The sequence below is a fragment of the Arachis hypogaea genome, chromosome 4, assembly GCF_003086295.3.
Source record: "Arachis hypogaea cultivar Tifrunner chromosome 4, arahy.Tifrunner.gnm2.J5K5, whole genome shotgun sequence".
NCBI lineage: Eukaryota > Viridiplantae > Streptophyta > Magnoliopsida > Fabales > Fabaceae > Arachis > Arachis hypogaea.
This window is the reverse complement of record NC_092039.1, coordinates 109,223,389-109,245,969: the sequence shown is the minus strand read 5'-3', so window position 1 is coordinate 109,245,969 and position 22,581 is coordinate 109,223,389. Positions and strand designations below refer to the sequence as shown.

Sequence of the window (22,581 nt, the reverse complement as noted above, 5' to 3'; positions counted from 1 at the left end):
TGTCCTTGTCTGCTGTGAGTCACGACGGCTCTTCCATCATCTCTCCTCATCAAACTTAACAGGAAAAACCTATGTGCCACTTAACATTTATGTGGATGCTGAGTCACCGTTAAGTGCCATATTGGTGAATGGATAATGGTCAGGGGTTGATTTGCCCCTTTATGGATAATGGTTAGATGTCAATTTGTCCTCCTTTATCCTCGAAGAACGATGCTATTTCGCATGCTCCATTGAACCAAATTTATGTTATTTGGAGATGATTCATCTCAATTGAGACCTTTCACTCCTCTTCCAAATCAAATAGCTTAAGCCTCATGACTCACCAAACTCATTGAATAACGAATGAACAAACAATTGTTACAACAAATTCAACAATTAGAGATGGTGTAATATCAGCAGAGACAATAGTTATTGCAAGTTCAGGGACTCTCATCAAAATTTTTCTAATTTGTGTCCACTTGAAATTTAAAACCTCCAAGATTTTTGCCACGTAAGAAGAATTGATATTGGATAACTTAAATTTGTTAGTGTAGATATTAATTATAGGACTTAAGGTCATATATTTTGTTGTTTTGGCTTTTTATTTTGCTTATTTAAAACCTCTCAACAATATAATGCTTTTGATTTAAGGATAAATATTTTGATTTTTTTTTTCTTAGGACCATGTTATTACCCATATTATATTATCATTAGGTGTTAATTTGTCAAAGATGGATTTTTTTTATTATCCTTATTAATATAATATATATAAACATCTATGCTTTTTTTGAAGCTGGCAAAATATGTTACAGATATATTAATAATGTGCTGCTTTGTTGTTTTACACAAATGGTTATTTTATTTTATGGAAGAAATTTTAAACATTGATCATAATAATCTATTTTTATTTATCTTTAAAAGTGTTAAAAACTCAATGTCATCCTATAACAAAAACAACTCCCAAATACTATAAATCAGTCATCAATTTTTTACACAGATACTCTAAACAAGTTTGCAATTATAATTCTAAAAAAAAATGCAAAAACACAACATTCAAAATTAAGGCAACTATTTTTACTGATTTTGAATTTACACTTCTTCTACTTATTCTTTAATCTAGTTAGCCTTTTTTCTAACTCTTTCACTTTATTATCCACCACATGACCATGGCTCTCAAGATTTAAATGTCGGTTAAATTCGTCAGTATTAATTAATTTAATTATTAATAAATAATATTATCTTTACATTTATCCGAAGATAAATTTGACAGTAAAGAACGCGCGAAAAATAAATTTATAGGACTAAAGTTATTGTTGAAAAGATGATAACGACCTCCAAAAATTTGTTAACCAGAGGTTTAAATTCATCGCTAAATCCACCAATAATTAGCGGCAAACTAAAAAATCCGCCGGTGAGGATTTTATCATTCGAATTTATCCACTGCTAAATCTGACGGTAATAAATTTACCGGCATATATTTTTAGTAATTTCGCTGGTAAATCTGACGATTTTCAATCATTTTCTTGTAGTGTCATACAATTCGTATTTGATTTGAGAGAGAAGTGAGAGGTTTTAACTGAGGTGAATAATCACTCCAAATAACATAAATTTTGATTCAGTGTAGTACATAAAACGACGACGTTTTTTATGGATAAACAGGGACAAATCGACCCTTGATCATTGCCCATAAAAGGACAAATCAACTATTGACCATTCCTCATTCGCCAACATGTCGCTTAATGATGACTTAGCATCCACATCAACAACATTAAGTGCCACATAGGTCTTTTCCGTTAAGTTTAGTAAGTAGAGATGATGGAGGGACCGCCATATCTTACGGAAGACATGGACAGAAATTGGAATGGTCTATTTTTTCGATAGAAATCTCCTTATCCTATTTTAGAATGAACAATGACTGAATTGGGTGTTTACTCTTTTTCCTAAAACAAAGGATAATGCATAAAAAGGTCTACTTACTATATGATATTGTTTGGAAGAGAGACTAAAATTGAGAGATAGAAACTGAGGGACAGATACTGAAAGACAGAGACTTAATTAAGTCTCAGTATTGTATTTGGTGTAAGATGTACATGACTGAATTATGTTTCAGTATTTTGTTTGGTTCAAAATAAATACAGAAACTAAAATGAATAAGTACTAAAGGAACTAAAATTTTGAGTCCTTGGATTGAAATTTTAATTCTAATCTTAATCCAATAAATATGATACTGAATCTTAGTTTTTCACTCTCTGTATCAGATCAGTACCTCAAAACAAATACTACTTAAGGCTGCGTTTGTTTACAGAAATGGGACACTGAGACACAAGATCGTATTTTGTAGATGAGACATAGACATAAACATTGTATTTAGAGACATTGAATTAGTGTACTTTGTATCCATTCTGATAAGAAAGATACAAAGATACTAACAAGAGACATAACTTATTTTTTATTTTTTTTATTATTCTTGTTAATTTTCTATAATTATATCTTTTATTATTATATTTTTTCTTACCAAATTTTTTGAATGAAAAAAATGAGAATAAATTGGACTTTCATAATTTGTTTTAATTTATCATCAAATAAAATATAAAAGCACTAATTTTTGTGTCTTTATCTTTTATGTCTTGTTCTCAATCACTTATCGAAAATAGATCTTCTCAAATTTTTTTTAATTGAGAGAATAAAGTGTAATCGCTAACTTTTCAATATTTTTTTTAATCCCACCAATAAAATGTATAGTAAAAAAAATCATACTTTACCTCCTCAAATAAAAAAATAGATTCAATTCCTGTCGTATCTTTTTTGTTTATGTATGGGTTGAGACAGAGACATAAAAACATAGACATTAATAACATAGATACAATGAGACACAAAATTTTCACTTTCTTTAATAATTATGTACTAAACAAAACAATAAATTACAAATGTCAATATTATCCCTATAAAAAAAACCACCATTGCCTCTTTTTCTCTATAACCACCATTAATTCTCTATAATCATTTAACTAATTAAAAAATTCAATCAAACAAGACAATATAGTATCTAACAGGCTCTTTAAAGTATAATTGATCAATCTAATAAACATTAATCAAAATTCATATATATATTTTTGTTTGACTTCAGTGAATCTTTTTGCATAAACTAAAAAAGAAAATCCAATTTTCATTATCCAAAAAATTGAACATATAAGAAATCATACTTTTCACTGAAAAATTTTAATAAACTTGTCCAAAAGCTGAATCAAATAATAGAAGACAGTAAAAAAAAATATGCGAGTATCAATGACTTTGTATACAACTTGGTAGGTACCTTCACCAAGGATTTCACGCTTTAAATACCTATCTGACAATTTTTTAGGAGGAATTCAGGTCTATTATTTTTATTGTTAATGCTAACTTCAGCCCAAAAGTTGAGAATTTACAAATGGGTCATCTAGATAGCAAATTAGGATTTTATCAAAAAATAAAAATCGGTGAATCCATGAAGCATTAAAAATATCACAATGGACAGTATCTGATATCTAAAAAAACAGCATACAAATGTTCCAAAATTTTTTCACAAATAGTGTCATCTTTACAAATAATATAATGTATGAGATGGTGGTGGATAAAAGAAGGGAAAAGAAAAAGAAAAAGGGAAGAAAGTATCCTGGAAGAAATTTGATCTAAGAAAGAGGACAATGGAAGGATAAAGGATAAAAGAAAAATTTAAAATTAAAGAAAATAAAGGGATAAAATTGAAAAAAAATTATCTTATAAATTGTCTTAGAATTTTAAATTAAAAAAATTAAAAATATATATTTTATGTGCTTTTATATATCACCGTATTTAGTAAAATTTGTGACTAACGAACTAAATAATGAATATATACCACTGTATCTATTTATTAATGGACATGTATTGAAAAACAAACGCTGCCTAATGTCACAGTAAATTTTAGAAGGTTAGATTTAATAGTGTTTGTATAGTTTTTTGGAGTGTTTAAGAATGTTCTAGATAGTTTTGGAACGTTCTAAAATGTCCTAGAAGGTCTTAGAATAGTATTATGAAATAATATAGAAATATTTAGAAAATTGTGGTAGGATTGTAGTGAATGTTCTAGATGATCAATCTAGACTATCGATTAGATTTGATCCTAATAATCCATTAAGGAGGTGAATGGCTATAAATAAGGGTGTGAGTCATTTGTAACAAACACTTGAGTTATAAAGTGTTCTTTCCACCAAACTTCCTTTCTCATGTGTTCTTAACTTTCTTATTAAATATTGAGGATTAGGCTAACTTGGTCTTAACTCAAGAGGTTGAGTAAGTCCGAGTGTCAGCACGGTAGCATTGGAGTGTGTCCAAGGCCATGGTAATTTGGCATCAGAGTAAGTTTTGAGAAGAAGCACAAGTGATTTGTGGATGTGACTTATAGTGTAACTATGGAGCATGTTGAATCTCAAAGGGGGAAGGGATATTATTCCTTCTCAATGAAAAGGCAAGAAGGCCCGTTCTTCAAATGAGTCTAGAGGTAAGGACTCTAACTTCTTAGAAGAGAGAGTTTTTATATTGGAGAATATTCTACCCTCTATGGATGAGTTCTTCCAAAGGATAGAACATGACAAAGAGACCCTCGAAACTTGCGTGTTAAGAGAATTAGATGCTTTCAAAAAAACATGCTCTAAATCAAAGAGAAGTTTGAGATTTTCTTGAAGTTATTTGAGAAAGTTCGAGTATGGATCGAGGAGGAAAATTTTTGACCAACCATTACAAGGGAGACGACAAAGATTGATCTCCCAAAGCCAAAGAAGTTCAAGGACATGAGGAACGCTTGAGAGGTGGAGAAATTCCCATGACAAATGGAGAGGTACTTTGAAAGTTAAGGAGTAGTTGAAGAAGCAATAAAGATACGCACTGCAACTCTCTACCTTTCTGATAATGTTACTTTGTGCTGGAGGAGAAAATGCGTAGATATAAAGAAGGATACTTGCAACATAGTCACATAAAAAGATTTCAAAAGGAGTTGAAAAGACAACTGTTCCTTGAGAATGTGATTTATGAAGTAAAGAAGAAATTGAGGGAATTGAAGTACAAGAGTATGATTAGCGACTACGTAAAAGAGTTCACTACTCTCACGCTTTAAATCCCCAACTTAGCATTAGGGGATGCATTGTTCTTCTTCATTGATGGACTCCAACCTTGGACAAAGCAAGAACTACAAAGAAATGATGTTAAGGATGTCGATGAAGCCATCGTGGTGGCCGAATCACTCACTGAGTATCATAGGGGAGACTCTAAACTCAAGTCTTCTTCCAAACCTAGTTCTGCTAAAAATGGAGAAGACAAGGGGAAGAGTTTCTCAACTAAAAAGGAAATGAAATACTCTTAAAAAAAAGAGTACGAGAAAAAGAAGAAGGTTTTCGTGCCTAAAGGAGGATGTTTCGTGTTCAAGAGACCACACCAAATGAAGGACCGTCCCAAGTTAGGGACTCTAGCATCTATCGCCGAGAAACGAGAGGTTCAATCTCAAGTAACTGAGTGTGTTGGATTATCCAACTTATGATTGCTGTGAAGGGCAAAGAGACAAGCACTGCAGAAAAAAAAATGTTTGATCTATATCAAAGCCTTTTTTATCAATGAAAAATTCGTCATGACTATGATCGACACTAGTGCTATACACAACTTCATCACGCCTGATGAAGCAAAGAGACTTGGATTGAAAATCACCGAAAAGAATGGCTGGTTCAAACCCGTGAATACTAAGGGTGAACCTCTTAAGGGAATAGCAAAAGGGATTGAGATTACTCATGATAAATTTTTTAATGTTAAATTTATCAGTGTTTGTATAATTTTTTGGAGTGTTTGAGAATGTTTTAGATAATTTCGAAATGTTCTAGAATATTCTAGAAAACTGTGAAAGGTCACAGAATAATCTAAAAGAGTGTGGGTGTATATAAAAGTATGAATAATAATATAAAATAATTTAAAAATATTTAAAAAAATGTAATAAGATAAATATTTATAATAAATATTGTAGGTGATTAATATAGATTTTTGATTAGATTAAATTCTAACCGTTTATTAAAAAAGTAAATGATTATAAATAAAAATATAAATTATTTATAATAAATATTTGAATAATAAAATATTCTTTTTACTAAATTTTTTTTATATTTTTAATTTTTTTGTTAAATACTAAAAATTAGATTAATTTAATTTTACTTTAAAAAATAGAGTAAATACAAATGCTTACATGATAGGATTGGGACACTAAAATCACAAATATGAGAATCTTATTATCTTAGAACTAGAAATAAACAAACAAAGGAGTTGCAACGTGTGCGTTGGGAAGCTCAACAACATCGTCTCATGTACAGTCAGCATCCCCCACGTGCTTCACGTTTGGCGTTCGTTCATCACTCGATGCATCGTGGATTGCAACAAGCCTTCCGTAGTTTTATACTTTTATTATAAGCCTGTGCTCTCAGTTTTTTTTAATAATTAAAAAAATAAAGTGTAATTTTTTATTATTAATTTTATAAATAAATCTAAAAATAAATATAAAAAATAATAAAAAATAAAAAATTATATTTTATATTTTTAATTTTTTTAACAATTAAAAAAATTTATTTTCTTTTTTTATTTATTTATATTTATTTTTTATTATTTTATTATTTTTTATTGGTTATATTTTTCATTTTTTTATAGTTTTTCATCGTTTCCTTATTTCAATACCAACTTCTAACCAAGATGATAATAATAATAATCATATTTTATTTAACAAAAAATTATATGATAGTTTAATGTATGAAATAAAAATAAATATATAATCTATAATAAAATATTATTTATCTGTCACATCAAGTCTCATATAATTATATTAAATATATATTAAAATCAAATATAAATATAAAATATATATATTAAAAATAAATTAAATAATATATTTATACATAAATATATAATAATTAATTTTAATAAAAGATTTTAATATATAAATAATATTTTTATAACTAAGACAGATGATAATGATTATATACGACAATAACGATGTCAATGTCAAATGTTAATTAATTTCCTTCGATATATTTTAGGCACAACATCTAGGAAGGGCCCTCAAATATAAACCGTTGAACTTAGTCTATCACAGTCTTTATTCTATTTTCAACTATGTCACGTAAATAAATAAAAATTAGCTACCAATTTACAATTAAATTTTATAAATAATATAATAAAATTAAATTTATATTTATAATAAAAATGAACAAAAATATGAGAATAAACTAATAGTTAATTTTTTATTTTACATATCTATTGCTATAAAATTTGGCATTATATGTATATTTTAAAATTTTATACCCTGTCGTGGTATCCATGTACTGCACTGTGCACTACACTGGATGGCAATCACACAATGCAAATTGCAAACGTTACACACAAAACACGTGCATGCACGTCTTTCTCCAATTCACGAAAGAATCCGTAATATTTATCTCTAATTGTTTAACCATATCCTAATTTAATGCCCACAAATTAAGCAGCCTATTATGTTATTATTAAACCCAAACAATGGGGCAAAACCGCAAAAGCTCCAATTAAGCAGCTTGCTTCTATTGATGACTTGATCTTTTTTGTGTCTGATGACTTGATCTAACCTAATTGAATTTCTTATAAAAGATATATAAAATTTAAGTTTTTAATAATTTTTTATGTATTTATTAATATAAAACATTTTAAAAATTCTATTAATAATAATAATAATCAGAATAAGGCAATAGTTATGGTGAATTACGTTGCTAGATTGTTTTGCTCCAAAATATAATGTGAAAATTAATTCATATTGTTGATAGTTATGTTGGAAATAACATAAAAATTGTTTTTTTTTCTGTATTTATAAACTCTATCTGGTTTCTTTTTTAAAAAAAAATAATAATCTTGATATATATACTTTAAGTACATGTTAACTATATAAATAGTATACATAGATAATAGGTGGAAACTCAGGTGAAATTAATAGTTAAAAATTAAATAAAAATTTAGTCAAATTATTTAACGATTCTCAGTTATCAATAGGGGTGGCAACAGAGTGGGTAGAGGCGGGTTTTTGTTCTATCCAATCCCGCTCCACCGTACAACAACCCGCATAGAACCCACTCCGCTTCTATTCGCGGGTAGTAAAACGTTGAACCCTAACCCGCCCCTGCGAGTACTCGTCCCGCCCCTATAATTATTAAAATCCAATGAATAAAATTAAATTTCAAAATTTATATAACCATTATCACATACATAACATAAATTAAAGTAAAAATTTAAATATGATACAATATTATTAATTATTTACTAATTATTTTACATATATTATATATTAAAATTATATATATTATAAATATAGCGGGGCGGATAGGGGTGGGTAGGGGCGGGTATTAATTAAACCCGACCCCGACCCGCCCCTCCCAAGAACCTGCTCTGGTGCGGGACGGGTAAAGTGGGTAGGGACGAGATGGGTACCCGCGGGTTCGGATGGTATTGCCTTCCAATGACGGATCTAGAAATTTTAGGTCGTGGGGGCAAATATATAGCACATAAAAATAACAAAAAAAATTGTATAAACATATCAAAACATATAAAAATAAATAATATGAAAATATTAAATAATTTTTTATTTATTAATTACCAATATTGATATATTAATAACTAATAACATAGTTATTAATTTAATTTTTTATAAATTAACTACATAATAATAATAATAATAATAATAATAATAATAATAATAATAATAATAATAATAATAAATTTGAGTAAAAAAATTCAAGGATATAAATTTTAATTAAATAAATTCTTAATTTATAATGCTATAGTTAGTAATGTTTTATTTTTATTAAATTGATCTAATGAATATTTTTATTTTATACTTTTAGATAAAAATTAGAGTTTAATTTTGATGTACTAACGACATAAAATATTTTATATGGTTGTTTAATTACATATGTTCTTTTAGATGATCATTTACACGATTAATGTAAAAAATAGTTTTTTTATTACATGACATTACGTAATTGGATACACGTATAAATTTATTTTATACTAATAATATATCAAAATTTAATTATAAAAATTATATATATATATATATATATATATATATATATATATATATATATATATATATATAGAGAGAGAGAGAGAGAGAAAAAGAAAGAAAGAGTTAGCTAATTTGTATTCTCAGAGAATATGTTTAGAGTATAATAATAAAAAATTTTTAAATTTTTAATATAATTAATATATTGAAATTAAAAAAATTAATAATTTTTTTGTCAAATATTTTTTTATGGTATTTTTAAAATTGGCTTTTATGGCATAGGTTAACAAAATTCTTAAAATATTTAAACACAAAATTTAATAGGTAATTTTTTTAATGTGGGGGCAAGTATAATTTTTTTTTATGGGGCATATATATTTATACATATACTTTGGTATACTTTTTCAAAATGTTAGTGGGGTACTTGCCCCCACAACTTATATAGTGCATTCGTCCCTCTTGCCATCTTAGTTATCAACTTCACATGAAATTAACTGTACCTGAGTTTTCATCTAGATAATATGCATTAAATAATTATTGAATTAAATTTTAACAAATACTATATGAAGGGAAAAAAAATTTCTAAAGTGACAAGCTAGTAAAGTAGTAAAGTGATATTTTAATTATTTTTAAATTTATAATATTTATTATTTGTGAGTCTCAGTATCTTAATTCAAGAATGATTATTGATGTATTTTTTTTTAAAGTAACAATATAATTTTAGAAGAGCCAAATTCCATATGAAGCCAAAAATATTTACACAATAAAATAAGACTAAAATAAAATTTTAAGAGAAGATTAAACTGAAATTTATATATAATTTATATGTAAAAAATTTAAATCAGGGACATTGCCCTTTTCTATAATGTAGCTTCGCCCTTAATAATAGTGTTTGTTTTTTTAATTTCAAACAATTCAAATTAGATTAGTCAAATTTTTGTTACATAACTCCAATATTTGATTATCCAATTATCCATAGAGGAAAAAGAAGACGAGAAAAGGAAAAAAAGATTGTATGATAAGATAATAGTTAAACTGCTGTTATTATTAGTAATTAAAATCTAATATTTTTTAGGGTGGTTAGAATCTACGTATCAGTCTATATTCTACAATTAAAACGATGGTGACTTTCAACATTTTTGAAAGACGAAATAATCTTTGTATAAATTGTTCATTGACTCTTTAAACACAGAACTTGTCTAATCTCTACGGCGACGCTTACAGATACAGTTGCTGTTCAATCGTAACTAACACGTCTAAACCTCTTCTTCCTCTTAACGTTTCTTCTCATTCTTTTCCTCTCTCTTCCGATGCTTCAACCTTAAAAAGCAACTCTTTTTCCTTTCAATTTTTTCATTTTCCTGATCTGGGTTCCCTTCAAAATTTCCTCTTTGGAACATTCTTCAATGACTCTTCTCCTTCCACTCACTGCACTTTGATAAAAGAAATCGTTTTTTTTTTTCCATCTGGGTTCTTCTTCTTTTGGATCATTCTGTTTTGGAACTGAAGATGGTGAAGATGGGTACCAAAAAGTTGAGTTTTTTGCTGTGTGTTTGGGTTTTGGTATTTGGGTTTTGTTATGGTAGGTTTGTGGTGGAGAAGAACAGCTTGAAGGTGACTTATCCGAAATCGTTGAAGGGTAGTTATGAGTGTGCAATTGGGAATTTTGGAGTTCCAAAATATGGAGGAGTAATGGTTGGTTCTGTGGTGTACCCAAAGGCGAATCAGAAGGGTTGCAAGAGCTTCAGTGATGTTGATATTTCGTTTCAAACCAAGCCTGGAAGCTACCCCACCTTTGTTCTTGTTGATCGTGGTGGTAAGAGATTCTTATAAATTTTGAGTACCTCTTTCTAACTATATTGAATTTTCTTACTAGTCCAAAAGGGGAAAAAAAAATCTAATTTGCTAGTTTAGTCATCTATATGTACTATTATATCAGGTGTGGAATTTGCAGTGGATTTGAGTCTATAAAGGAAAGATTAGTGGAAGTTTTGTAAAAAAATATCTTGGGTTTTGTTTTATTGGCTGCTTGCGTAAGATGGGTTACATGCTGTCTTAGGATTTATGGTAGTTATTACTTTTTAGTGTGTAGTGAGGTGGTGTTGTTTTATTTTGCTCTTATTATGCTTTTCATTATGTAGCATGGAAAATGGAAAGTTGGGGGTAACTTATTAATTAATTGGTTTTCCATTTTAATACCAACTTTGGATCAAAAGAAAAATTGCATTTAGTGTTCAGATCAAGGATGCTGAGTTTATTTGGTTTCTTAAAAAATGCGCTTTAGTAATAGAACCATGATAAACAGAATGAAATTTATCTATTTATTTATTTATTTATTTTTCTGTGCCTTTTTTACTATTTTATCTCTCGGATTATGTTGTGTCAAATTGATGATATCCACGCATTGGTTACTTACATATTCAACACAAGAATGGCTCTGGTCAATGATTTTTATTGTGGTAAATTTTGTAGATTGCTTCTTCACTTTGAAGGCATGGAATGCGCAGAATGCTGGAGCCGCAGCTATTCTTGTAGCTGATGACAGGTCGGAAACATTGATCACAATGGACACACCTGAAGAAATGAATGCTGGAAAAGGCGATTATGTCGAGAAGATTACTATTCCGTCTGCCCTCATCAGCAGATCACTTGCAGATAAAATCAAGGACGCTCTCTCAAATGGTGAGATGGTTAACATTAATCTTGATTGGACTGAGGCTCTTCCACATCCTGACGAGAGAGTCGAGTATGAGTTGTGGACAAATAGTAATGACGAGTGTGGGCCGAAATGTGACAATCTAATCGAGTTTCTGAAGGACTTTAAAGGTGCAGCACAGCTACTTGAGAGGAAAGGGTTTACTCAGTTCACCCCTCGCTATATAACTTGGTATTGTCCCGAAGCATTTCTTTTAACCAAGCAGTGCAAGTCACAGTGCATAAACCATGGAAGGTACTGTGCTCCGGATCCCGAGCAAGATTTCAGTAAAGGGTATGATGGCAAAGATGTTGTTATTCAAAATTTACGACAGGCTTGCTTCTATAAAGTGGCAAATGCAAGTGGAAACCCTTGGCAATGGTGGGACTATGTGACTGACTTTGCAATCCGTTGCCCGATGAAAGACAAGAAGTTCACTGAAGAGTGTTCAGATCAAGTTATAACATCTCTTGGTAGGTTTGACATTCCATGTTTCTTCACATACATTTTGCGGCATGCTTGTGGTTTTGCTTTGGTGTTTGATGTCCTGTTTGTGATTAATTTTCCCAAGTCAGCAAAAAGAGGATCAATGTGTTTTTCATTTCTCATAGCATTAATATAATTTCTTAGTTTCGGTTCTCTCTAAATGATTTTGTATCCAGGAATTTTGTTTTTCTTTAAATGCCCGAAGTATTGATGTATATGCTGAGACCAAATTTATATCATTTTGCCATTTTCTGAGACCAAAGAATTGTGTACCTTTGTCCTTTGCCATACTGTTAATCGTTTTCACTGTTTTTGGTTTAGTTTTTGACTTTTCTTTAGTGATATCAAATTATTTGGGCGACATGGTTTATGGCATCATTCTAGAAGAAAATTGCTTCATTTATTTATTTACTTTGTCTGCCATTTACTTTACAGGTGCTAATCTGAAGAAGATTAAGGAGTGTGTTGGTGATCCTCATGCTGATGTTGAAAACCCTGTTCTCAAGGCTGAACAGGATGCACAGGTTGGTACTCTAAACTCAAAACTCTTTAAATGTTCTTATGTGCTTGTTTTTATCAATTAATACATTCTTTCATTCATGCTTATATTGCATTTTGTTCTGACTTTGGTTTCAGATCGGAAAAGGCTCTCGTGGTGATGTCACTATACTGCCTACTCTTGTTATAAATGACAGACAGTATCGAGGTATGAGGCAGCTCTATTAACATCTTGACGGCTATTTGACCATGTTCGATTTTATAATTCTTTCTTTTACGGTTTTACTCGATTTTAGGTAAGCTGTCAAGAGCAGCAGTTCTCAAGGCAATCTGTGCTGGTTTCCAAGAGACTACTGAACCGTCAATATGCTTAACTCAAGGTCTTTTCTTTCGCTCCTTTATAATTTCTCTGTTTATTAAATTTGCACATTAAAGTCATCTGTGAAAAATGTTCTTGATTATTCTTTGCAGACATGGAAACAAATGAATGTTTGGAAAATAATGGTGGTTGCTGGCAAGACAAATCTGCTAACATTACTGCATGCCGGGTATTTGGTTAACTGAACCTTGTCAGGCACATTGTTAATTATCGTTTTTTATGTTATTGCTTAATATGGAGTTTTTATTGCCTAACTATCTGCATATCTTACAGGACACTTTCCGAGGAAGAGTATGTGAATGCCCTATTGTACAAAATGTGAAATTTGTTGGTGATGGATATACACACTGTGAAGGTAAGTTGGCTTCTGAATGTAGATAAATTCTCCATTTGGTGCATTGCAAAATCCATTGACACCAAAAAGAATACAAACAGAAAATAAATGCGTTTCCAAAGATTAATGAGCTTTTCATTGTTTTAGTCTTTAAAAAGCAATCATCATCTCGTTACTTTGATCCATGTTATAAAGACTCTGCAAAACCTTTTATTGGGAGTCGATGGGCTAATACAATTCTTAGAGATGGTGGTTGAATCTTGATTGGGTTGTTTGAATCCTCCAATTAGAACAAGGCTTTAGTAGTAATAGTTGTTAACTGTCATATTACCTAATTTCTTTTCCATCCATGACTTCAAACTTCTTTAACAGCTTCAGGAGCCTTGAGGTGCGCAATCAACAATGGAGGTTGCTGGAAGGGAACCCAAGAGGGCAAGGTTTACTCAGCTTGCATTGTAAGTTATCATGTGCAGCTTTTTGTGAATTTTCTTGGTTAGGAGTTGTCCCAAAAGGCCATTATGCTAGAGATATTAACTGTCATCGGTTTTCGGGATTGATCACGCAGGATGACCACACGAAAGGTTGCAAGTGTCCACCTGGGTTCAAAGGCGACGGTATCAACAAATGTGAAGGTACTTACTGTTGTAAATTCAGTGAATTATTCTAGCATCCGGTTAATAACTACGCATTTTTGTAGGAGTTACTAGTCTAGTCAAATTCTGATAAGGTATGTTGTATCTTTTTGTGTTGTTGATTATGTTGCAGATATTGATGAGTGTGAAGAAAAATTGAAGTGCCAATGCCCACAATGCAAATGCAAGAACACTTGGGGAAGTTATGAGTGTAAATGTGGTAGCGGTTTGTTCTACTCACAAGAGAATGATGTTTGCATGGGTAAGATTTCTTTATTATTTCAATCTACTTTTGAGAATTTCTTTTTCTATCTGGGAAGTGTCAAGTTTTTCTCTAGGAAGAAATTGATCAGATCCAAACTTGCATTCAAGAATAATTTATTTATTATTCATTATTTTGTTTTTCAATGAATTATTTTTCATTATTTTCTTATCTATCAATGCAGGTAAGTACACTGCTTCAATGTCTGGTGGGAACTTTCTCGGAATGATCATCCTCGTTGCGGCTGTTGCTGGTGTTGCTGGATATGCATTTTACAAGATTAGAATCCAGGTATGGTTCTTGCAGGCTTGATCTTTAGTCCTTTAAAAATGTGTTAATGCCAGATTGAGACAGCAGACTACTTTCTCCATTTTGATATAACTGTCAAAAACAGATGATCATTTAAATCACGAACAAGGTTTTGAAAGTTAGAGGTTTAAATGTTTTAAGGTTCAACTGAGATTCAATCCGGATATAATACAATACTACATTTTTATATAAATATATCTATATTTTCCAAAAAAATGACTTAAAAAAATTAACCGATTTTTTCATTAAAAAACCCTCATCGATTCAACTGATTCACCGGCTTTTGACCACCTTTACTTGTTTTTTTACCCATTTTTTGCAGCCGTTTTTTTTTTTTTGCCTAAACCGAACTGTTGAGGTGACCGGTTCTCGGTTGAACTAGCCTGTTTGGTCTGATTTTCAGAACCATGATCACGAATAAATTGAGGTTGCTACGGAAAAGAAAAAACTAATTAATGTTATCTTGACTAGTGTATTAATAGTCACGTCTGTGCCTATTAATAGTGTGTATTTATTATTTAATAATAGCTCTTCTATAAATTAAATATTTTTAATAATAAATATAAGGTTGGTCAAGGTTATAAGTATTTTAGATTACATCTAAGAGGTTTTGCGTTCCAAGTCTTATAATTAATATCTTAAGGAAAAAAAATTATGCCCCAAATATCTCATATCCCCATTATAACAGTAGAAGTACATATAAAAAATTGACAGTTATTTAGAATGAAACTAGAGTTTTATCAACACATGTAAGATATATTAGATCAGGAGGAGTAATTAAGAACCTTAGTTGAAGTGGCTCTACTATTGTCTTCTAAAAGAGTCTTGTTATAACCAAAGATGTCTAATATATTAAAAATGTTGGTTGCATTTGATTTGATTTTGTATTATATTATGATTTTGTGCAGAGATATATGGATTCTGAGATAAGGCAAATCATGGCTCAATACATGCCCTTGGACAATCAACCTGAGGTCCCCAGTCAACTCCATCATGATATCTAGAACATCTTGGTGTCCTCCATTTATGGAGTTGATTAAAATGAATCGTTGGAAAACACTAGAGCTGTTTACTAAGGAAGATGATTAAGCTCATGCTATATTTGAGGCTCTTAGTAGCATGCTCAGGAGTTTAGTATGATCATCCTTTCGGTCATTTTCCCCTTGTATTTAAAACCTCTCTCTCTCACTCTTTCTCTAAGTGGATGGTGTCCGCTTTTTGTTATGAGTATTGTAAATTTTGAATACTAAATGGTTGACATTATGCATTCTTCTCTTTCTAGTGTAGTTAGTATCTTAATGTCATTCTCATGGTCTCCTTTATGTGAGTATTTTTACTAATAACATGGTAGTAAATGTATTTTAAGTAAAATTTGCAGGTCTATTTTTGTTGAGTTACAAATTAAACTTGTCTTTATGAGTTAATATAAGCCATTTTGATAAAACTAGTCTATTCAAAGGTTACCAGTATAGGGACATATTTATATCATATGTTCCAAAAGTTCAAATGCATTAATTCTTTTGAAAAATGTTTCATTCATCAAAAGCAAGTTTTTGTAAAACTCTGAATCATATCAAGTTTGCTAAGAAAAAATGGTTCTTATTTTTGGTAACGATACAATTCAAAGGATACATCGTCGTTAACAAGGGAATTTCAGCCAAAGATCTGAATCATTCCCAAGGCTATGCCTTAGGGTTTGAATAATTGGATTTAATTCAAAAGATAATTATAAAGGAGATGCACAGCTAGGGTAGTAGGCTACAATAACATTGCATCAAATTATTGGCATTTATACAATCTTTGCATATTTTGTTGAAAGAAATCAATCATGATCATTATAATTATTATCTGTTTGGGAAGACAAAGCTCTAAACAACATAATTTTTTAAACAGTGAGATGAAAGGTATATTCCCTCAGACTTGTATTGTAGAAAAAACTGTAACCAAGCAGACCAAGGTTGCTCTCCCCATGCTACCATATATGCAAGGTTACAACTTACAAGGGATTAAATACCAAAAAATAACAGTAGCTTCATGATATCCCACCTCAGAGGAGAGGTTGTATACCACAACGTGAAATATTACTAAATTTGATTTCCCTGAAACATCACCACAGTTACAAAAGCAAGTAAACCTGAAACTACATCTAGATTTCTCCAAGCTCAATTTCCATGCATGAACCCATAGCAATCAGCAGCAGTGAATCTGACCATCCAGCCTGTAGCTGTAAATCACTATATCAAACACAATAAATAATCATACAAAAAGTTTCCAGTTTCTGACCATGCCCCATGTAGAATTGCAGATATTAAAATTATGCAACTTAGTAATATATATGATCTTTTAATAGGCTAACCTTATCACGAATCTAGCTTTCTGCTTCACTTCCCAAGTTGGAGTCCTTTTGTTGATTACCATCCAGAATCCACCTATAGACGAAAAATGCTGCTGCCACACCACTGCATAAATGCAGATGTTAAACATCATTGTCACACAAAATATGATGTATTTTGGAAGATGGAAAAAGGTTTAGAAGTCATGTATAAAGTCAAAATTTACATTATTTTCTTATATTCAGTAATGTCAAACTATCACTGCTCACAACTTTCTAAGTCTCAGAGAAGTGAATATCTAGAGGTTAACCTATTTCCTATCAGTGTGTGTGTGTGTGTTCTCTGACCGTTCATATCCAACACTGCTTATGTATAATATCATCATTTGTAGCAGTAATAAAGTTTTGTTTATTAATTCACCACTGCTTATGTTTCTCCTAGAAACCATTTCATGGTTAAAAATCACAAGGGGAAAGGCAAGGATTGGAAAACAGCAAAAGCTATCATAACAATAACTCCATAAAGAAGCTAAGTATGTTCACATGTAAATTAAACATTAAAGTTTTACTAACCTGATCAAGGCAGTGAAAAACGTTGATCCCTAAAGAAAAGAAAGAGAGGAACAAATACTATAAGAACTTTCTTTAAGTTATTAAGATGTATAAAAGTTATAATGGTGCTGATAAATTGACTATTTAAAATATCGAGTGTCTTACTCTGCCTATTGTGCGTATCTCTCTGAGAAACAATATAACTGCGATTGCTGCAAGTCCAACAGGTAATTTAGAATAAGAGGCAAAATCGAGAACAACTCATCACACATAATTGAGAAAGGACTTTTTTTACAGGAAAAAAATTATAAAAAGGATGAAAAAATTATAAAAAGGATGACACTGTCATAAACATTATGGATTGAAACATCATAGCTTAATTTCAAAAGGTATGTCCTATGATTGTTGATGAAAATTGTATATCCTCCTTATCAAAACATAACAAGGATGAATATCTAACACTCATATTTTTATAGCCCACTTAGTTTTGCAATTGTTTTTTATGCAGCATTTTCGTTCTATATAATGCACAAAATTTTACCTGCTTGGCCTTTCAAAGCTAGAGGAGAAAGGTGTCCTCTTTTATATGCTCTAAGACTTGAAATGCTAAAAGCCAAGAGCACACCACCTAGAATCACCCCAAACCTTATGGCTGCAAGGCTTCCGGTGAACATAAAGTTAAGGAAGCCACCAAGAGACAGTAATAAACCTGCAAAGATTACGAAAATAATAAAAATATTAAACTAGGAAAATGGGAAGGGAAAATAGTGCAATAAAATCTTGTCAGGCAGCATAATAGGAGTCATATCATTGCAATATGCAATTTCACTTTGGACATCTCTTTCAAACCATGTAATGACACGATGCCTGTTTCGCATAGACATTTATCTAAAAGCATTTAATGACGTACCCAAATGAGTCACTGTACAAGTGGATAATTCTCATCAATACCAATCCTCATCACCATGCAAGTCCTACAAAGGCTAATAATCTCTATCATGTATCAATCCTAATCTTCATCAGGTGCAAATAACTCTGTACAAGGGGAGGATGACCAACTCATCTCTCCTCCTCAATCTATAATAATCTATACCACCAGATCAACTCTTCTCAAGTTAGCCACATACTACCTAGACAATCAGGATCATTGTCCTATTTTTGCATGTCCCTTACCTAAAGACTCCACTGGCTACGAGAACAACATATACAACAGGGAAAAAGGGATCATCATCTAACATTTAAATGCCTCTTATCATAGGTTCAACATTATCTTAGTCTTAGGAAGTAGACTCTCCAGAACAATCATAAAATTCCAGAAATTATTTTACCATTTAAATTCCACCACACAATATATTACATACCATAAGGTACACCAACGTAGAAATCTCTAACTCCAGATATTCTGCTGAGATCATCACTTGGGGAGGTAAATGTTTCCACAATCTCCTTCACCTCGGGCGAATTCTCAGTGGCAGTGGAGATGTACTCTTTGCCTTCCTCAGTGATTTCCTTCGCTGCCACACTCAAGTCATGCCTTGCCTTATCAGCCTGTATCTTCAGCTGTTCTGCAGTATCTTTCAGAACGACAATCGCCTTCTTAGAATACAGTTCATATGCCTCTTGTGAAATTCCTTGAAATTTCAAGGCTTGTTCTTTGAAGGTATCCACAGCCTGCTTCCATGCTTCCTGTGATTCCTCAGAACCAACCTTGGGTAACTCACCATCTTCCTCCTCCACTTCAATCTTGCGATGCTCCTACACATTTTCTCAATCCATATTAGCACATAGAATACTCACGCTAAATTCACCAATTTGGAAACTAAGTGTACCTTTTATTTTAGCTTATTTTAAATTCGAAATAGGTTATAATTAAAAGCCTTCGTAGATAAAATTTGTTCAAAAAAACATCTGCAACTAACTTCCATATGCAGAATGCAAATTGCTATTTGCAACCGCAACAGCAGCTGCAACATTGCTATCTATGGAGTTCTATGCAAATTTCTATTGCAGCCACACTTTACTGCGATTTCCCTCAAATTCTGCAATGTAATTGCAACATAACAACAACAACAATAAATTCTAAACTGTATATTTGAAATACGCATTGACCAATGGCATTTGAGCTACAACACCCCACTTTCACAAAACTAATAAAGCTCGTTCTTTTGTCAACTCACCGATTCCTCATGAGGAGCTGCGAAAACAACAGTTAAAGGGCCCCGAACGTTCCGTCCATTCAGGGTAAGAAATCCAGCTCCAACGTGTTGAGGAACAGCGAGTGAGACTCTGCAAGCGCGAGTTCTGAGCAAAGGGTCGAAGCTTAAGCAATGGGGAAGCTTGTGGAACGGAACGGAGACATGAGTAGTGGCGAGTTTAAGGTTTAAGACCGAAACGGAATCCATGGTGAAACTCATCATTGAAAACGAGCCTCTTTGTAAAACAGAACAGAGAGAGAGAGAGAGACAAAGAGAATAAAAGATTGGGGATTGAAGAGTGGCGAAGAATACGAGGGTTGAAGAAAGGAATGGAGTGAGAAAGAGGGTAGGGGATTTTTGTATATTAAAGGAAGAGAAGAATGGGAAGTGAAAGGGAAGGGACCAAAGGTGTTTGTGAAAAGTCCCAAACCAGAGAGAAAGAAAGAAGAGAGAAAGAGTGTGCTTGTATTGCTATCTGTGCGTTTTGGTGGTAGTTGTTGCGTTTCTTCGGCTTTGTTTGGGAGAAAATGAGAGCGAAGAACAAGTCCTAGGACCGTGACACCTCATCAATATTCATAGGACACATTTTTTGTGCTTTCGTAGAAAAAAAGGGGAAAATATATTATTATTATTATTATTATTATTATTATTATTATTATTATTATTATTATTATTATTATTATTATTATTATTCATGATTCATGATTCATGATTCATTATATGATTCTGATTTGATGTGAATTATTGTTTAATCTATCTTTGATTGCTTTAGTAGTATAGTATATTTGACATCAATAATGTTTCACATTTATGTAATTTTTTTAACCAAGTCCTTTTTCGATTATGCGTCCCTTTTTTATTAACGTAAGGCTTCTTCTTTAACCTAGATTTTCTCTTTCTTAACGTATACCTTCTCTTCGTTCTTCTATCTCAACGTAGAGTTTTTCTTCTTCAACGTAAAGCTCTCGTGTTCTTTTCTGCTTCGTATTCTTCTTCGTTTTCTTTTTTGTTTTCTGCTTCGATCTGCATTGCATTTATCTTCTTCCTATTCTTCTTCGCTTTCTTCTTCGATCTGCATTGCATTTATCTTCTTCGTTTTTAGATTTCAGATTACTTCTTCACTTTTAGATTTCAATAGCGTATCAAAATAATGAATGATTCAACTTCAAATCAGTTGAATGTGAGCGATTTAGATTATTCTTCTGAATCGAATCAAGTGGATGGGATTTGGATTAGTCAATTTTGAATTGAATTAAAAGGAATACAATCACTAAATTCAATTGTTTATGAATACAATTTTCTGTTCATTTGGAATTGTACATTGGTTTGTTTTGATGGTATTTCTCGATTCATTCTAGACGCAGGTGTTTTGAATTTGAATTTATATAATGGACAATATTTGATTCATTTAGTATTATGCAGTGGTTTCGCTTTGATAATATTTTCGGTTCATTCTAAACGCAGGTGTTTCTGAGTTCAAATTTATATAATGGACAAATGTTTGGTTCATTTGACATTATATAATGGTTTCACTTTAATAATATTTTCAGTTCATTTTACAGTCCAGGTGTGTTGTGGATGAACAATTTGTCCCAAAGGTTAGGATGACTTTCAAGACACTGGAAGAAGTTAGAAAGTTCTACAAAGATTATTCCAAACTTGCCAGTTTTTCTACCAAAATAAAGAATACGACTCGGAAGGGAGATAAGATTAAGAATCAACTAATTACATGTAGTAGAGAGGAGAAATGGAAATCCAAGATATCTCCAACTCTGAAGACGAACCCCTCAGCTCCAATAAACTGTCCAGCCAGGATTTATGTACATTTATTGAAGGACATTGGTCTTTGGATAATTTTCAAAGTTGTTCTGAATGATTCACACTCTTGTTGTCTAGATCGAGCAGAGATGCTCAAACAACACAAGGAGCTAAGCATGTTTGTGTGTCGCACTATTGATACAATGAGAAAGTCGGGATCAGACCAAGTAAAACATATCAGTCATTCGTAGCAGCAGCAGGCTGTCATCGCGAACTAAGTTTTATAAAAAAAGGCGTGAGGAATTACATTATAAGGGAAGTACGAAATGTTTCCGGACAAGACGATGCCAAAAAATTTGGCAAGTACTTATTAAGAATAAAAGAGAAGAATCAAAATTTCTTTTTCGAACTTAACTTTGAAGGTGATCACTCCATCAAAAATGCATTTTAAGCTGATGTAAGAAGCAGAACTACATATGAGTATTTTGGAGATGTTTGATTTGATACCACTTACAATACAAACAGGCATTTAGTTCACTGTGATATAGTTTTCGGTTCACAAAGCCTACAAATTTTGGTTTCTAAATGTTCTGAGTGTCCATTTTTGTAGGTACAATCTGGTTTTTGGTTCTTTTGTGGGCGTGAATCACCACGGTCAGTTGACACTTCTCAAATGCGCTTTGATGAAAAATGAGGACATCCAATCATTCAAATGGCTATTCGAATGTTGGCTTCATTGCATGGGAGGGAAGGCACCAAAAGGGATTCTTATCGATCAATGCGCATCGATGCAAAAGGATATTGAGATGTGTATGCCAACAACAATTCACAGGTGGTGCATTTGGCATATCATGAAGAAGGTCTCAAGAAAATTAAACAGCTATAAGCAACACGAAAAAATCAAATAAGAGATGAGCCATGTTGTTTAGAACTCGTTTACAAAAGATGCATTCGATAGAAATTAGAATGATTTTGTCACAAAGTACGGTGTTAGCGGCAATAAGTGGCTTTCAAGTACTTAATTCTAATTATTTGATGCTGTTACTTTTTCAGTGAAAACGAGTATAACGTTCGGTTCATTCTTGCGTCTGTTTTTTGTTCAT

At 31.6% G+C, this 22,581-nt stretch overlaps 2 protein-coding genes across 4 annotated transcripts; one reads left to right on the top strand and one right to left on the bottom strand.

Moving 5' to 3' along the window:
- Positions 1–10,119: 10,119 nt before the first annotated feature.
- LOC112797202 (vacuolar-sorting receptor 1) lies at positions 10,120–16,012 on the top strand. The gene is made up of 12 exons (XM_025840018.3): positions 10,120–10,862; positions 11,519–12,214; positions 12,663–12,751; positions 12,864–12,933; positions 13,022–13,105; positions 13,197–13,273; positions 13,378–13,459; positions 13,811–13,893; positions 14,004–14,070; positions 14,204–14,332; positions 14,517–14,623; positions 15,550–16,012. The coding sequence occupies exons 1-12, from the start codon at positions 10,556–10,558 to the stop codon at positions 15,643–15,645; spliced, it is 1,887 nt and encodes a 628-aa protein (XP_025695803.1). The 5' UTR covers positions 10,120–10,555; the 3' UTR covers positions 15,646–16,012.
- Positions 16,013–16,448: 436 nt separating this feature from the next.
- Positions 16,449–20,310, bottom strand: LOC112797204 (protein FATTY ACID EXPORT 3, chloroplastic). 3 transcript variants are annotated; one of them, XM_025840021.3, is made up of 7 exons: positions 19,703–20,310; positions 18,887–19,280; positions 18,067–18,234; positions 17,691–17,737; positions 17,547–17,575; positions 16,998–17,100; positions 16,449–16,865 (listed from the first exon to the last, which is right to left on the bottom strand). In XM_025840021.3, the coding sequence occupies exons 1-6, from the start codon at positions 19,940–19,942 to the stop codon at positions 17,010–17,012; spliced, it is 969 nt and encodes a 322-aa protein (XP_025695806.1). In that variant the 5' UTR covers positions 19,943–20,310; the 3' UTR covers positions 16,449–16,865; positions 16,998–17,009. The 3 variants fall into 3 exon arrangements, with proteins under 3 accessions (XP_025695806.1, XP_025695805.1, XP_025695804.1); XM_025840020.3 differs by having other exon boundaries at positions 16,449–16,875; positions 19,703–20,291; XM_025840019.3 differs by having other exon boundaries at positions 16,449–16,859; positions 19,703–20,291.
- Positions 20,311–22,581: the final 2,271 nt, after the last annotated feature.